Raw genomic sequence first — 17,681 nt, 5'->3', positions numbered from 1 at the left:
CATCTTGAACTTCTTCCATTTTCTAATAATTGCGCCAACAGTTGTTGCCTTCTCACCAAGCTGCTTGTCTATTGTCCTGTAGCCCATCCCAGCCTTGTGCAGGTCTACAATTTTATCCCTGATGTCCTTACACAGCTCTCTGGTCTTGGCCATTGTGGAGAGGTTGGAGTCTGTTTGATTGAGTGTGTGGACAGGTGTCTTTTATACAGGTAACGAGTTCAAACAGGTGCAGTTAATACAGGTAATGAGTGGAGAACAGGACGGCTTTTTAAAGAAAAACTAACAGGTCTGTGAGAGCCGGAATTCTTACTGGTTGGTAGGTGATCAAATACTTATGTCATGCAATAAAATGCAAATGAATTACTTAAAAATCATACAATGTGATTTTCTGTATTTTTGTTTTAGATTCCGTCTCTCACAGTTGAAGTGTACCTATGATAAAAATTACAGACCTCTACATGCTTTGTAAGTAGGAAAACCTGCAAAATCGGCAGTGTATCAAATACTTGTTCTCCCCACTGTGTATATATATATATATATACACACCGGTATAGATAGATTAGATTAATAGATAGATAGATTAGATTAATAGATAGATGAGAGAGAGAGAGAGAGAGAGAGAGAGAGAGAGAGAGAGAGAGAGAGAGAGAGAGAGAGAGAGAGAGAGAGAGAGAGAGAGAGAGAGAGAGAGAGAGAGAGAGAGAGAGAGAGAGAGAGAGAGAGAGAGAGAGAGAGAGAGAGAGAGAGAGAGAGAGAGAGAGAGAGAGAGAGAGAGAGAGAGAGAGAGAGAGAGAGAGAGAGAGAGAGAGAGAGAGAGAGATAGAGATAGAGATAGAGATAGAGATAGAGATAGAGATAGAGATAGAGATAGATAGATAGATAGATAGATAGATAGATAGATAGATAGAGAGAGAAAGAGAAAGAGAAAGAGAAAGAGAAAGAAAGAGGGAATTGGAGGGAGAAAAAGAGGAAGAGAGAGAGATGGGAAGAGAGTGAGAGAGACAGTGAAAAAGACAGACAAAGAGCATGGGCAACATCATGAAATAGATAATGGGGCCTCAGCTCCCCTCCTACGTATTAGCAGCATATTATGATGAGGAATAGATGATATGATTATACAGCATGATTACATAAAGGCTGATAATGTTGAGGATAATATAGACAAAATAAAACCTACCTGAAGGGATGAGGTCATAGCCCCAGGTGGGCACAAAGACACCAAAGGGGGTCTTCCCTGTCTTCTCTGTGATCACAGGGGTTTTGTCCTCTTTAGATTTGGGGTTCATCCCTCCCAAGGGCTTCCACCCTTTTCCCACCACGAACGACTCTGAAACGGCCAACCTGGACTCGGCCTCACGATCGCTGCTCTTCAGAATGGACACTGGAGTGGTCAGTTGAGTGGAAGCTGTGGTCGTTTGTGGTCCATCTCCAGTCAGAGGTGTGGTACTGATTGTCTTCTCTCTCTCCACCGGAACCCATGCGATGGAGATCGGTGGCTCCTTGGTGGAATCTGTTCTCTTGGTGTCTGCTGTGGAGGTTTTGATGGTGGTCAGGGGCTCCATAGGGTCTGCAGGACTGGAGGTCACCCCAGGTGTGGTGGGCTCATCTGGGCTGCTTTGTCTCTCAGTCACTCTGGCTGTGTTCAGGCTCTGCTTCCTGATCACAGGGGGGAAGCCATCTTTCTTACTGGAGGTGGCTGGAAGCAGTTTCTCAGTGGGGCGTCGGACATAGACAATCTCTCCTCTGGCCTCCTCAGCGGTTCCCCCCGGACCCTGGCTGGAGCCAGCAGCAGAAAAAGCAGCAGCAGCTGCAGGTGAGGTGGTGGGCTGGTTCACCAGCTGCCACTGGGAGATAGTGGTGTGTTCTGCTACAGTCTGGCTCTGGGTCTGGGTGGGTTTCAGTCCAGACACAGGAGGCTTTGTGCTGCTGCTGACATCACTGGCTGGGTTGGTGTTACCGTTAGATCCAAAGCCTCTTGGTAAGTGGTTCGCTCCTCTCCCGCTTCCCTCAGTCTCTGTCTCTTTATCCCCCTCCTCTCTCTCCAGGATGGCTCGGGGGATGCTGTGGTCCTCATCCTGGTCCCTCCCCTCACCAGAGTAGTTCTCTAGGTTGGTAGGCAGGGTCATGACCTCCAGGGGCCCCGCTTTGGCCTCCATTGGCTCCCAGGTGGAACTCTTCCCCAAGTAGGCTACGTGTCCCTGTCCCGGGTCCCCCAGCTTGGAGCCCTTCATGGCCTTGAGGGCCCATCTCAGCTGGCTACCTGTGGCTGATGCCGGGGCCCCTGGGGATGAAGCCAGCTCGTACCTGGTGCCATGGAGGGGGCCTCCTGATACATTCACAGCCTCCACGGCCTTGCTACTACCACCAGGCCCCAGTGCTGTGAATCCTGCAGGGGGACAACACACATTCATTAGCTTAGCGTGGGAGGAAAATCGGTTGTATTATTTTAATTAAATGCACACTGAATTAGCAATCATAACATACGGCTGCCACGCTGCCTCCAGAGCAGCAGTCATTATATTTAAATAATTCAAATCAATAGTTTCATTATATATGATCCTTTTTATATTATTTATCCATTCTTATATCTTTATACCCAGATGTGTGGCATTGTTTACAGTGTTTTCCATATCCAAACAGAAATCAAGTGTAAGACATTAAATGGTGATTGGTTGTTGTGTAGCTCCCCAGGAAGGATGGTTATACATTGTTATGCTGGAGGCAAACCCTCAGTCACGGCAACAGTGTACTATAATTCCTGCTATATCAGTGAAAATATTTATTCTCATTTATTCCCATCGTCGTTCAAATAATGGTGCAGCTGTTTGTATTCCAGCACAAAGCGCAGTAGCACACCCACACCGTGTGTCAGGATCAGCACACACATGAAGAGAAACTGGCCAATGCAATTTTACACTTCATACTCTGTCACTTTTCTCATTCCATTGACACTCTCCTAGGCCTCAAACCAAGCTACACTCAACCAATCCCTATATAAAACAGTAAAAACGTTAAAAAAAAAAAAAAAAAGTACAATTAAAACACTGTCCTTCATTGAAGCATTGGTCTTCACAAAGTTTGCTGCTTCAGTGTTTTTAGATATTTTTGTCAGATGTTACTATGGTATACTGAAGTATAATTACAAGCATTCCATAAGTGTCAAAGGCTTATATTGACAATTACATTAAGTTTATGCAAAGAGTCAATATTTGCAGTGTTGACCCTTCTTTTTCAAGACCTCTGCAATCCGCCCTGGCATGCTGTCAATTAACTTCTGGGCCACATCCTGACTGATGGCAGCCCATTCTTGCATAATCAATGCTTGGAGTTTGTCAGAATTTGTGGGTTTTTGTTTGTCCACCCGCCTCTTGAGGATTGGCCACAAGTTCCCAGGATTAAGGTCTGGGGAGTTTCCTGGCCATGGACCCAAAATGTCGATGTTTTGTTCCCCAAGCCACTTAGTTATCACTTTTGCCTTATGGCAAGGTGCTCCATCATGCTGGAAAAGGCATTGTTCGTCACCAAACTGTTCTTGGATGTTTGGGAGAAGTTGCTCTCGGAGGATGTGTTGGTACCATTCTTTATTCATGGCTGTGTTCTTAGGCAAAATTGTGAGCGAGCCCACTCCCTTGGCTGAGAAGCAACCCCACACATGAATGGTCACATGCTTTACTGTTGGCATGACACAGGACTGATGGTAGCGCTCACCTTGTCTTCTCCGGACAAGGTGTTTTCCGGATGCCCCAAACAATCGGAAAGGGGATTCATCAGAGAAAATGACTTTACCCCAGTCCTCAGCAGTCCAATCCCTGTACCTTTTGCAGAATATCAGTCTGACCCTGATGTTTTTCCTGGGGAGAAGTGGCTTCTTTGCTGCCCTTTTTGACACCAGGCCATCCTCCAAAAGTCTTTGCCTCACTGTGTGTGCAGATGCACTCACACCTGCCTGCTGCCATTCCTGAGCAAGCTCTGCACTGGTGGTGCCCCGATCCCGCAGCTGAATCAACTTTAGGAGACGGTCCTGGCGCTTGCTGGACTTTCTTGGGCGTCCTGACGCCTTCTTCACAACAATTGAACCTCTCTCCTTGAAGTTCTTGATGATCCGATAAATGGTTGATTTAGGTGCAATCTTACTAGCAGCAATATCCTTGCCTGTGAAGCCCTTTTTGTGCAAAGCAATGATGACGGCAAGTGTTTCCTTGCCGGTAACCATGGTTAACAGAGGAAGAACAATGATTTCAAGCACCACCCTCCTTTTAAAGCTTCCAGTCTGTTATTCTAACTCAATCAGCATGACAGAGTGATCTCCAGCCTTTGCATCCTCGTCAACACTCTCACCTGTGTTAACGAGAGAATCACTGACATGATGGCAGCTGGTCCTTTTGTGGCAGGGCTGAAATGCAGTGGAAATGTTTTTTTGGGATGAAGTTCATTTTCATGGCAAAGAGGGACTTTGCAATTAATTGCAATTAATCTGATCACTCTTCATGACATTCTGGAGTATATGCAAATTGCCATCATCAAAACTGAGGCAGCAGATTTTGTGAAAATTAGTATTTGTGTCATTCTCAAAACTTTAAATTCCAGACAATCCAGCAAGTGCACTGAAATTCCAATTCTCTTCAATGCTTTTCAATGAGAAAAAAATTCAAATGGAATTGGAATTTGGTTTACTTTCTGACCCCAACCCTGCTCTACACCATTGCTTATTCAGATTAAGCACACCACTATGCTCCTTCTAGTTAATATACTACACCATACTGTATCTACACAATGAATTATTCAGACAAACTGTGTGGGTTGGTTTTCAGTGGTGCGTCTCTTCAGGGTATTACTGTATTAGACAGTAGGGATGTAAAGATTCACAGATATGCATTTGTCCCTGGTGCATTAGTCTGCGGATCCCAAACCGATCCAAACGTAGCATCAGTCACAAAATAGATTCAAACGTTATGAATCGCTGGTTATTTTAGTTGTTGTTGTTGCTCATATTAAATTCTTTCTACCTTCCAAAAATATATCTAATCTTTTGTGACAAGTGATGCGTCCTCTCCTTCAGTGTTGAACTGCATGTAACTGTGTTGACAGTCATTGATCTACAAGTCATTTAGCATGCCGAATAACCCCATCCAATATCAGTAGCCTAGTCAAACTGCGCACTGTGCCCAGCTTCGCACACTTACCAACGCGAGGTAGGCTGCCTGTTCCTGATCTTGCACAACTGATGTGCACCTTCAGCATTCAAATGCTAAAATGGCTTTATGTGATATTAGGCTTTATTAGTTGAGTGACAACCTATGTAATTTGCTAGGTTATTGTTATCTATACGCTGTTGAAATTTGTGTTTTTCCATAATAAAAGTAAGCTACCGGAGACACATCTCTCATCTGGCTATATCTGCTAAAAGGGGCTTACAATATATTTTATTTTGATTGTTCAAGTTCAGCATCAGCAATAGTTTTGGTAGTTTTGCTTTAAACAATCAGTGTATATGGTCATTTTCAGATATACAGGGTAAAGTTGATAATTTCATAATGAGGACAGCAATCACTTTTGCTAGGCGCACTGCATGGCCAAAGCGAGAGGAGAAGAGAACTCTGTTTAACAGCCAAATGGTCAAAACCATGGGGGTGAAATCCAAAGTTGTGCTATATATTAATTGGCTAATTTGTAAACGAAAAAACACTTAATCTGCAAAAATGACAAGTTAATTAGTGGGTGATAGTGATTTCAGAACAAAGGTGAGGGGACAAAAAACAGGCTTCATTGCCCACCCTAATCTGATAGTGGGGTGGTAGATGCCTAGTCTCCCTTATGGCTCAGCTCAGGTGCCTACATACACTATAGACATACATCATTTACACACATACACCACACACACACACAAACACACACAGATCCAGCTCAGAGAGGCCCAGCTCAAACTCCATCTGCAGATTTTAATTTAGAATGGAAATTCATGTGTTTATGCAACAAATGTTAGTGCATCGAACCAAATCAATTAGTTTTCTAATCAAACCGAATCGCACCAAATAGTTTAACTAAAACGTGTTGTTCCTGTATCGTATCAGAAAATATGTATCTAGATACAGTTGAAGTCGGATGTTTACATACACCTTAGCCAAATACACTTAACCTAAGTTTTTCACAATTCCTGACATTTAATCCTAGTAAATATTCCCTGTTTTAGGTCAGTTAGGATCACCACTTTATTTTAAGAATGTGAAATGTCAGAATAATAATTGTATTTATTTAGCAGACGCTCTTATCCAGAGCGACTTACAGTTAGTGCATACATTATTTTTTATTTTTTCATACTGGCCCCCCGTGGGAATCGAACCCACAACCCTGGTGTTGCAAACGCCATGCTCTACCAACTGAGCTACATCCCTGCCGGCCATTCCCTCCCCTACCCTCAACGACGCTGGGCCAATTGTGCGCCGCCCCATGGGTCTCCCAGTCGCGGCCGGCTACGACAGAGCCTGGATTCAAACCAGGATCTCTAGTGGCACAGCTAGCACTGCGATGCAGTGCCTTAGACCACTGCGCCACTCGGGAGTCCAATAATAGAGAGAATGATTTATTTCAGCTTTTATTTCTTTCATCACATTCCCAGTGGGTCAGAAGTTTACATACACTCAATTAGTATTTGGTAGCATTGCCTTTAAATTGTTTAATTGGATCAAATGTTTCGGGTAGCCTTCCACAAGCTTCCCACAATAAGTTGGGTGAATTTTGGCCCATTCCTCCTGACAGAGCTGGTGTAACTGAATCAGGTTTGTAGGCCTCCTTGCTCGCACATGCTTTTTCAGTTCTGCCCACAAATGTTCAATAGGATTGAGGTCAGCGCTTTGTGATGGCCACTCCAATACCTTGACTTTGTTGTGGTTAAGCCAGTTTGCAAGCCTTCCCCTTTTTCCTCCAAACATAACAATGGTCATTATGGCCAAACAGTTCTATTTTTGTTTCATCAGACCAGAGGACATTTCTCCAAAAAGTACGATCTTTGTCCCCATGTGCAGTTGCAAACTGTAGTCTGGCTTTTTTATGGCGGTTTTGGAGCAGTGGCTTCTTCCTTGCTGAGCGGCCTTTCAGGTTATGTCGATATAGGACTCGTTTTACTGTGGATATAGATACTTTTGTACCTGTTTCCTCCAGCATCTTCACAAGGTCCGTTGCTGTTGTTCTGGGATTGATTTGCACTTTTCGCACAAAAGTAAGTTCATCTCTAGGAGACAGAACGCGTCTCCTTCCTGAGCGGTATGACGGCTGCGTGGTCCCATGGTGTTTATACTTGCGTACTATTGTTTGTACAGATGAACGTGGTACCTTCAGGCATTTGGAAATTGCTCCCAAGGATGAACCAGACTTGTCTACAATTTTCTTTCTGAGGTCTTGGCTGATTTCTTTTGATTTCCCCATGATGTCAAGCAAAGAGGCACTGAGTTTGAAGGTAGGCCTTGAAATACATCCACAGGTACACCTCCAATTGACTCAAATTATGTCAATTAGCCTATCAGAAGCTTCTAAAGCCATGACATCATTTTCTGGAATTTTCCAAGCTGTTTAAATGCACAGTCAACTTAGTGTATGTAAACTTCTGACCTACTGGAATTGTGATACAGTGAATTATAATTGAAATAATCTGTCTGTAAACAATTGTTGGAAAAATTCCTCGTGTCATGCTCAAAGTAGATGTCCTAACCGATTTGCCAAAACTATAGTTTGTTAACAAGAAATTTGTGGAGTGGTTGAAAAACGAGTTTTAATGACTCCAATCTAAGTGTATGTAAACTTCCGACTTCAACTGTATGTATCGAATCGTCTTGAAAGGTAAAGATGCACATCCCTATTAGACAGCTACAGTGCCTTCAGAAAGTATTCATACCCCTTGACGTATTCCATATTTTGTTGTGTTACAGCCTGAATTCAAAATTGATTAAATATATATTTTTCTCACCCATCTACACACAATACCTAATAATGACAAAGTGAAAACATGTTTTTAGAAATGTTAGCACATTTAATGAAAATGAAATACCTCATTTACATTAAGTATTCACACCCCTGATTCAATACTTTGTAGAAGCACCTTTGGCGGCGATTACAGCTTTGAGTTGTCTTGGGTATGTCTGTATCAGCTTCGCACATCTGTATTTGGGGATTTTCTCCCATTCTTCCTTGCAGATTTTCTCAAGCTCTGTTAAGTTAGATGGGGAGCGGCGGTGAACAGCAATCTTCAAATCTTTCCACAGATTTTCAATGGGATTCAAGCCTGGGCTTTGGCTGTACTACTCAAGCACTTTCACATTCTTCTGAAGCCATTACAGCGTTGCTTTGGCTGTATGCTTGGGATCATTGTCCTGTTGGAATGTAAATATTCGCCCCAGTCTAAGATCGTTTGCACTCTGAAGCAGGTTCTCATCAAGGATTTGCCTGTATTTGGCGCCATTCATTGTTTCTTCTATCCTTACCAGTCTCCCAGTCCCTGCTGCTGAAAAGCATCCCCATAGCATGATGCTACCACCACCATGCTTCACGGTAGGGATTGTGTTAGACGGGTGATGAGCTGTGCCTGGTTTTTGACAGATATAGTGCTTTGCATTGAGGCCAAAGAGAGTTGTCTTATCAGACCATAGAATCTTTTGCCTTATGATCTGTCTTTCACATGCCTTTTTTGCTGATGGAAGCCACTCCTGAGAAAAAGGCACATGACAGCACACCTGGAGCTTGCAAAAAGGCGAGTGAAAAGCCCAGATTGGTGGTGCTTTAGAGACTGTTGTTCTTCTTGCAGGTTCTCTCATCTCAGCCAAGGAACTCTGTAGTTCTATCAGTGTTCATTGGGTTCTTGGTCACCTCCTGACCAAGGTCCTTCTTGCTCGGTTGCTCAGTTTGGTCGGACGGCCAGCTCTAGGCAGAGTCTGGGTAGTTCACATTTTTTTCAATTTCCCAATGATGGAGACCACTGTGCTCTTGGAAACTTTCAACACTTTAGAAATTGTTTTATACCCTTCCGCACATACATTCGGAAAGTATTCAGACCCCTTGATTCTTTCCACATTTTCTTACGTTACAGCCTTATTCTAAAATTGATTAAATAGTTTTTTCCCCTCATCAATCTACACACAATATCCCATAATGACAAAGCAAAAACAGGTTTTTATATATGTATTCAGACCCTTTACTCAGTACTTTGTTGAAGCACCTTTGGAAGCGATTACAGCCTCGAGTCTTCTTGGGTATGACGCTACAAGCTTGGCACACCTGTATTTGGGGAGTTTCTCCCATTCTTCTCTGCAGATCTGATATAGAAATTAAAATATATACAGGTTAAAAGTAATGACTAAATGTTCCACCCTTAAATATAGTTGTGAAATGTTCTTGTTTTAAGTATGATTAGTACTTTCTTAGTAGTGACTAATTATTACACTCCGAAACTGTGTGAAAAGTGTTAGAATCATAAGACTATAAAGTGATAATATGTGTAGCTTAGTTAGAAGTACAATGAGGCAGTCAGAATATTGTGTGTGTGTGTATGTGTGTGTGTGTGTGTGACCTGATGGTCAGGAGAGCAGTTTTCAAGTGGAACACTACAACCCGCCTAAAGAGGGGTGGGATTTTTGTATGACGTGTGCGTATAAAAATATTGTACGACCATTTTGTGGCAGAATTCTCAATGAATAAAGGCCTGACTATGCATACCAGGACTCTGTCCGTTTCTTGATCCAAAAGCATTACAACCTTTTGGGAGACCCACAAAGACACTGAAATAGTTAGTAAATAAATTATCTTAACAGCTTGGTCCTTTCGAGCCGGATTCCAATACCTGCCTCTGTCATTCCAGGTAACTCTGAAAACCGTCGACGGGCGAATGATACATTCGTAAATAGAAAGACCTGCCCTTTGGCATTAAGGGTTAAAACAGGCCAGAGGACCCCTGATTCATGACAGAGACGGTGACGGAATCCAAACCTACATTGAATCTCGGCTGCAAGGAAAAGGTCGGTAGTCTTTATTCATTAATTGGGGCAGTCTGGGATTGCTCAGGGTGGGTCTGTAACGATTCACAGTAATAGGCCATTACCAAAATAAACTACCCTGTATTCAGAGAACCTGTAGTAGATTATAGAACAGTAATGTTCAACAAATAATCCGGGATAAAGAAATACAGTGAAAGAGAAGTGAAGAGAAGGTTAATATAATTGAGTAAATTTGGACGGTTAAGATCACTAGGAGAGGGAGAACCCATTTCTGTTGTATGAGACTGTCAGGAATTGTCAAGATTACATTTGAGGGGATAAATTCCTCTGTAACGGTATGAGATAATTCTGGGGGACTAGTCAAGACTACCTATACAGGGAGGGGTGATTCCAGGTGTTGTGTGAAATTGTTTTGAATTACTTGTTATATTGAATTGTTATATAGAAGAGATGGCTAAGGGATTTTTAACAGTACCAACCATGGGGGGCAAACCCTCACAAGAGGTCCCAGAATTTACTGGGGACGAGAAATACATGGAAATGCGAGACAAACGAAATGTGTATTATGGACCTAATAGGAGAAAGAAATATGGCTTTGAAGGGGGAACTCAGAAAACTTAGAGAAAGAAGGGAGAATAATAGACAGGACCGAGTAAGAAAAGAACAGAAGGGAGCAGAGTATTTAATAGCCACACTAGGCGAGATAGCGGGTAAGGGTAGAAACCCAGGAAAGAGTGAAGGCTACAACGGGGGGAATAAGTGCTTTAACTGTAACAAGGGGGGTCCTTTTGCAAGAGAGTGTAAGGCACCTTGTACTTACTGTAATAAGACAGGGCATCAATCCCGAAACTGCAGAAACATAGGAAAAAACAGACAAGGGCAAGGACAAAAAATAATAGGAGGGATATGAGAAATCTTGTTGGAGAAAAAGGTCACGTGTACGGGGTTGAGCATATAACGTCAACACATTGTATTTCGGTCAAGCTTCAAGGGGGTAATTAGATTTGAGAAATGTTGACAAGTAATGTTAGATGGAAAGTCAGCAATAGAGGATAGAGATTGTACAGGGTTTCCTGTGTGAAAAAAGTAATAGAAATTGGGTGATGAGAAATGTTGAATTGCATTGTTTAAGCAAGAATGGTATTAAATTCATGCTTTCTAGTTATGTGTATGCAAATATGTTATTCGTTTTTGGTGGTGTGTGGATAGAATTTACTAATGCCAGGATTTAGTAAACGAAGCAGAGAGATGTAGTGAGAGCAGTGGAAGGGATACCCCACCCTAAGACGGGGGTACACCAGTTCAGAAGAGATATGGAAGGGCTGACCACCAGCTTTAAGCTGAATACAGGTGAACTAGAGAGGGCAGTCAGACAGATAGTGTGGAAGGACTGGGAGGCAGTAAGGGGAAACTGGGTTGGGAACGCGCCGTTGTTAGAGTGGGAAGAGGGAGGGGCTTATGGAGATAAATTGGCACAACTCTGTGATAATCTGAGAGAATATTATCACAGACATGCAGACTTCTCCAAAGTCCACGAGTGTAAGCAGGGAGACAGTGAGACTATTAGTCAATAACTAGAGAGACTGAGAGATGTGTTCAATGCAAACAGTGTATTTATTAAACAATAGGTATATATTTTAATAAATTAATGCAACAGGTTTAAATCAGTAGATTACCGGAAGGTGGTTATGGGCTTGTTATTTATAGGTTTAGTGAATTTAATGAAACATGGAGTTATCCGATGTGTTCTGGGGGGGGGAGTTTTTTAGTTTTTTGTTTATTTCCCAGGACTGAGGAAAATCCCCTACAGTATATGTTAAGGAACAGTAGGAGACAACGTAGCAAACAATTTTTAAAATATATACCTGGAATAAAATATCACTGCTTACTTAAAGTGGGGAAAAAAAGTATTTAGTCAGCCACCAATTGTGCAAGTTCTCCCACTTAAAAAGATGAGAGGCCTGTAATTTTCATCATAGGTACACGTCAAATATGACAGACAAAATGAGGAAAAAAAATCCAGAAAATCACATTGTAGGATTTTTTATGAATTTATTTGCAAATTATGGTGGAAAATAAGTATTTGGTCAATAACAAAAGTTTCTCAATACTTTGTTATACACCCTTTGTTGGCAATGACACAGGTCAAACGTTTTCTGTAAGTCTTCACAAGGTTTTCACACACTGTTGCTGGTATTTTGGCCCATTCCTCCATGCAGATCTCCTCTAGAGCAATGATGTTTTGGGGCTGTCGCTGGGCAACACGGACTTTCAACTCCCTCCAAAGATTTTCTATGGGGTTGAGATCTGGAGACTGGCTAGGCCACTCCAGGACCTTGAAATGCTTCTTACGAAGCCACTCCTTCGTTGCCCGGGCGGTGTGTTTGGGATCATTGTCATGCTGAAAGACCCAGCCACATTTCATCTTCAATGCCCTTGCTGATGGAAGGAGGTTTTCACTCAAAATCTCACGATACATGGCCCCATTCATTCTTTCCTTTACACGGATCAGTCGTCCTGGTCCCTTTGCAGAAAATCAGCCCCAAAGCATGATGTTTCCACCCCCATGCTTCACAGTAGGTATGGTGTTCTTTGGATGCAACTCAGCATTCTTTGTCCTCCAAACACGACGAGTTGAGTTTTTACCAAAAAGTTATATTTTGGTTTCATCTGACCATATGACATTCTCCCAATCCTCTTCTGGATCATCCAAATGCACTCTAGCAAACTTCAGATGGGCCTGGACATGTACTGGCTTAAGCAGGGGGACACGTCTGGCACTGCAGGATTTGCGTCCCTGGCGGCGTAGTGTGTTACTGATGGTAGGCTTTGTTACTTTGGTCCCAGCTCTCTGCAGGTCATTCACTAGGTCCCCCCGTGTGGTTCTGGGATTTTTGCTCACCGTTCTTGTGATCATTTTGACCCCACGGGGTGAGATCTTGCGTGGAGCCCCAGATCGAGGGAGATTATCAGTGGTCTTGTATGTCTTCCATTTCCTAATAATTGCTCCCACAGTTGATTTCTTCAAACCAAGCTGCTTACCTATTGCAGATTCAGTCTTCCCAGCCTGGTGCAGGTCTACAATTTTGTTTCTGGTGTCCTTTGACAGCTCTTTGGTGTTGGCCATAGTGGAGTTTGGAGTGTGACTGTTTGAGGTTGTGGACAGGTGTCTTTTATACTGATAACAAGTTCAAACAGGTGCCATTAATACAGGTAACGAGTGGAGGACAGAGGAGACTCTTAAAGAAGAAGTTACAGGTCTGTGAGAGCCAGACATCTTGCTTGTTTGTAGGTGACCAAATACTTATTTTCCACCATAATTTGCAAATAAATTCATTAAAAATCCTACAATGTGATTTTCTGGATTTTTTTTCTCAATTTGTCTGTCATAGTTGACGTGTACCTATGATGAAAATTACAGGCCTCTCTCATCTTTTTAAGTGGGAGAACTTGCACAATTGGTGGCTGACTAAATACTTTTTTTCCCCACTGTATATGAAGTAAGGGATTAAGTTTGACAAATGAGTGAAATATGACATTAAGAAGGGTGACAGGAACACTATACGGGGAAACAGATATTTCCTATGTTCTTGATTATATTTTACATTTTGGCCATTTGGCAGACGCTCTTATCCGGGGCGACTTACAGTTGGTGAGTGCATATATTTTCATACTGTAAAGAAAGGAACAATCCTACGAGATAATGTCTGGCATAAGGATAAATTATTAAATTGATTAAAATCACTGTTTTGATATGCGGAAATATTGACACATGGGTAAAACAATGTGTCAATAGGGGGGATAGGTTAGATGGTAGAGCAGGTTAGGAAACACTTTGTGGCCTATGGTATAACGAATTACAAAATATATATATATATATTTTAAAGTGTTTGGAAGACCTTACAGAATGCCACAGTTGGCAGGACCAGAACAGGCAGACATAGAACTAGAGAATACACTAGCAGAACACATAAGAAAATTGTTTGTTTACCATACCCGTATGTCTAAGAATTTGTGTCCTACAGGAGAATTAAAGGAGAAGGTGACTCATAGTATACAACCTGGAGACTGGGTGTGGATCCAATCGTTGAGGAAAAAGGATTGAAAGCAGTCACGCTGGGAGGGACCATACCAAGTCCTATTGGTAACTGCCTTTGCTATAAGAATAGCTGAGAAAGCCACTTGGGTCCACATTACCCACTGCAAAAAGGTAGGCCCACATACCAACACCTTTGAACACACACACAGAGTTAAAGAGAAGAACTGACCCACTAGGGTTCGGGGGTAAACTCTGTTAACGAAGAAACCCTACCCCGACCTTTCATCACTGTGGGGTGTTTATAGAGGTGTGGGTATGGGGAAGTACCAGGCAGGTGGGTCAGGGACAGGATTGGGATGGCGGTTTTGGGGATTTTGGGGGACTCTGAGCTGCATCATCGTGTTAACCATATTATGGATTAATCCAGGTCAACCTAAACAGGAAAATGATTAACAAAATAATACCAAGGCACTGATTCGATCTCGTAGAAATACTGAAACCAAGAAAGACTATTGGGGGAATGATTATTTTATAGTAAAAGTCAGTTTAGGACAAGATGGGGGATTCAAGATACCATTCGACTTCTCCCATGAAGAGATAGGAGGTTTTGGGGGCTTTGGTAAGAAGGGGGCGTGTACAAGAAAATTAGGTCCTAGAAGGTATGGTAAATACATTTGCACTGGGGAACGCTCATGTCCTTGGGCAAGGGTGTTTAAACATACCTGGGGAACATACTATGAGAATGGGATGGACGCAGTACACCGATGGGGAATTAAACAAACCCATGATAAATGTAAAACGGAACTGGTGATAACGGTAAAGTCAATTATGCAAGATGACATAGCAAGGAACTATTGGGTCTGTGTTGATGATTTCGGGGCAGATATATGTTTGAGGTTAATTTTTCAGGAGAGAAATTAATCTTCCACCCCCGAGACAGAACAGCAGGTAGATCTAATGTTATCACCAGAGGTATCAAAAAATAGTCTAATACCCCTTGGAAGGCCCTCAGAAGGAATCCTAAATAGCACTAAACCACCAAGGGTAGAAGATTTCCTCTTGCAGTAAATGAACCAAGGAGAAGTAGAAGGAATTTCAAATGAGAACTTCTGGGTAAGGTGGATGAACTACACAGCTAGGGCGTTGGGTCAAACTAATTGTTATGCCTGTTCAACAGGTAGGCCAACCCTTCTAACTGCACCTATGCCTCAGACCATGTTCTCTTGTGTGATAGATTTGGGATCAAACCAAACCTCAACTAATTGTTCTGATATTAAAATAACCACTCTTAAAAAGGATAATACTAAAGCACCCCAATTCACCATGACCCCCGGAGATTATCAGTGTTATAGACACCAAAGTAATGCGAATCACAGATCAAATTGGAGAAGGGTTTACAACAACGTTTTTCTGATGGGTTACAATTGATAGAAATATTGACTGGATTAATTACATCTACAAAGGTTTGTTAATTAGACAAGGGATGCAGTGAAGGGAATTTCAGACCAACTATCCGCCACCTCACTCATGACCTGACAGAATAGTTTGGCTCTCGATATGCTTTTAGCAGAGAAGGGCGGATTTACAAGATGGTGGGAGGTCATTGTTGTATGTTTATCCCCAACAATACAGCCCCAGATGGTACAGTAACTAGAGCACTGGCAGGTCTCACTGCATTAAGTAAAGAATGGGCTGAGAACTGGGGGGTGAATACATCAATGACTGGTTGGTTTGATAACATGTTTGGAAAATGGAAAGCTATTGTTGCAACTGTTTTGGGTGCAGCTATAGCTTCTATGGGTATGTTTGTTCTTTGTGGATGTTGTCTTATTCCCTGTGTCCGAGGGTTGGTGAGTATGGAGTATGCAGTATGCAGTATCACAGCAGATGGTGAGATACGGCCCAATCCCGGACTCCGACCTAAGGAATGAAGAATATGACCCACCAGGCTTGGTGGAGGACGATGACGATTCAGATAGTTTGAGACTGGATGAAACTTTTCTTAGTTCTAATGTGTGAAGGTTGCAGTGAAAATCTAACGAAGAACTGTGACTGGATGTTTTCCTAGAACTATAAATCTCTAGTTTAAAAGTAATTGTAATGATTTTCTGTGTATTAAAGTGTGGATAATTTAGTCAAAGGGTGGATTGATATAGAAATTAAAATATATACAGGTTAAAAGTAATGACTAAATGTTCCACCCTTAAATATAGTTGTGAAATGTTCTTGTTTTAAGTATGATTAGTACTTTCTTAGTAGTGACTAATTATTACACTCCGAAACTGTGTGAAAAGTGTTAGAATCATAAGACTATAAACTGATAATATGTGTAGCTTAGTTAGAAGTACAATGAGGCAGTCAGAATATTGCGAGAACGGCGATAACTGAGGAGTGCAGGGAGTAGACTATGATAAGAACATGTGTGTGTGTATGTATGTGTGTGTATGTGTATGTGTGTGTGTGTGTGTGTATGTGTGTGTGTGACCTGATGGTCAGGAGAGCAGTTTTCAAGTGGAAAACTACAACCCGCCTAAAGAGGGGTGGGATTTTTGTATGACGTGTGCGTATAAAAATATTGTACGACCATTTTGTGGCAGAATTCTCAATGAATAAAGGCCTGACTATGCAGACCGGGACTCTGTCCGTTTCTTGATCCAAAAGCATTACAACCTTTTGGGAGACGCACAGAGACATTGAAATAGTTAGTTAAATAATTCTCATAACAATATTCTCTCAAGCTCTGTCAGGTTGGATGGGGAGCGTCACTGCACAGCTATTTTCAGGTCTCTCCAGAGATGTTCGACCGGGTTCAAGTCCAGGCTCTGGCTGGGCCACTCAAGGACATTCAGAGATTTGTCCCGAAGCCACTCCTGCGTTGTCTTGGTCGTTGTCCTGTTGGAAGGTGAACCTTCGCCCCAGTCTGAGGTCCTGAGTGCTCTGGAGCAGGTTTTCGTCAAGGATCTCTCTGTACTTTGCTCCGTTCATCTTTCCCTCGATCCTGGCTAGTCTCCCAGTCCCTGCCGCAGAAAAACATACCCACAGCATGATGCTGCCACCACCATGCTTCACCATAGGGATGGTGCCAGGTTTCCTACAGATGTGATGCTTGGCATTCAGGCCAAATAATTCAATTTTGGTTTCATCAGACCAGAGAATCTTGTTTCTCATGGTCTGAGAGTCTTTAGGTGCCTTTTGGCAAACTCCAAGAGGGCTGTCATGTGCCTTTTACTGAGGAGTAACTTCTGTCTGGCCACTCTACCATGAAGGCCTGATTGTTGGAGTGCTGCAGAGATGGTTGTCCTTCTGGAAGGTTCCCCCATCTCCGCAGAGGAACTCTGGAGCTCTGTCAGAGTGACCATCGGGTTCTTGGTCACCTCCCTGACCAAAGCCCTTCTCCCCCAAATGCTCAGTTTGGCCAGGCGGCCAGCTCTAGGAAGAGTCTTGGTGGTTCCAAACTTCTCCCATTTATGAATGATGGAGGCCACTTTGTTCTTGGGGACCTTCAATGCTGCAGACATTTTTTGGTACCCTTCGCCAGATCTGTGCCTCGACACAATCTTGTCACGGAGCTCTACGGACAATTCCTTCGACCTCATGGCTTGGTTTTTGCTCAGACATGCACTGTCAACTGTGGGACCTTATATAGACAGTTGTGTGCCTTT

The 17,681-nt window shown here is 42.7% G+C and overlaps 1 protein-coding gene across 1 annotated transcript in view; it reads right to left on the bottom strand.

Moving 5' to 3' along the window:
- The window catches only part of LOC121533575 (neurocan core protein), a 200,369-nt gene that overhangs the window by 101,119 nt on the left and 81,569 nt on the right, over nt 1-17,681 (bottom strand). Inside the window, exon 9 of the mRNA XM_041839642.2 lies at nt 1,178-2,386. Within this exon, the coding sequence (XP_041695576.2) occupies nt 1,178-2,386 (1,209 nt within the window). The remainder of the gene's footprint in view (nt 1-1,177; nt 2,387-17,681) is intronic.

The sequence above is a fragment of the Coregonus clupeaformis genome, chromosome 20 (genome assembly GCF_020615455.1).
Source record: "Coregonus clupeaformis isolate EN_2021a chromosome 20, ASM2061545v1, whole genome shotgun sequence".
Taxonomy (NCBI): domain Eukaryota; kingdom Metazoa; phylum Chordata; class Actinopteri; order Salmoniformes; family Salmonidae; genus Coregonus; species Coregonus clupeaformis.
Note: the sequence above shows the minus strand (reverse complement) of the source record. Positions and strands in the feature narration are given on the sequence as shown.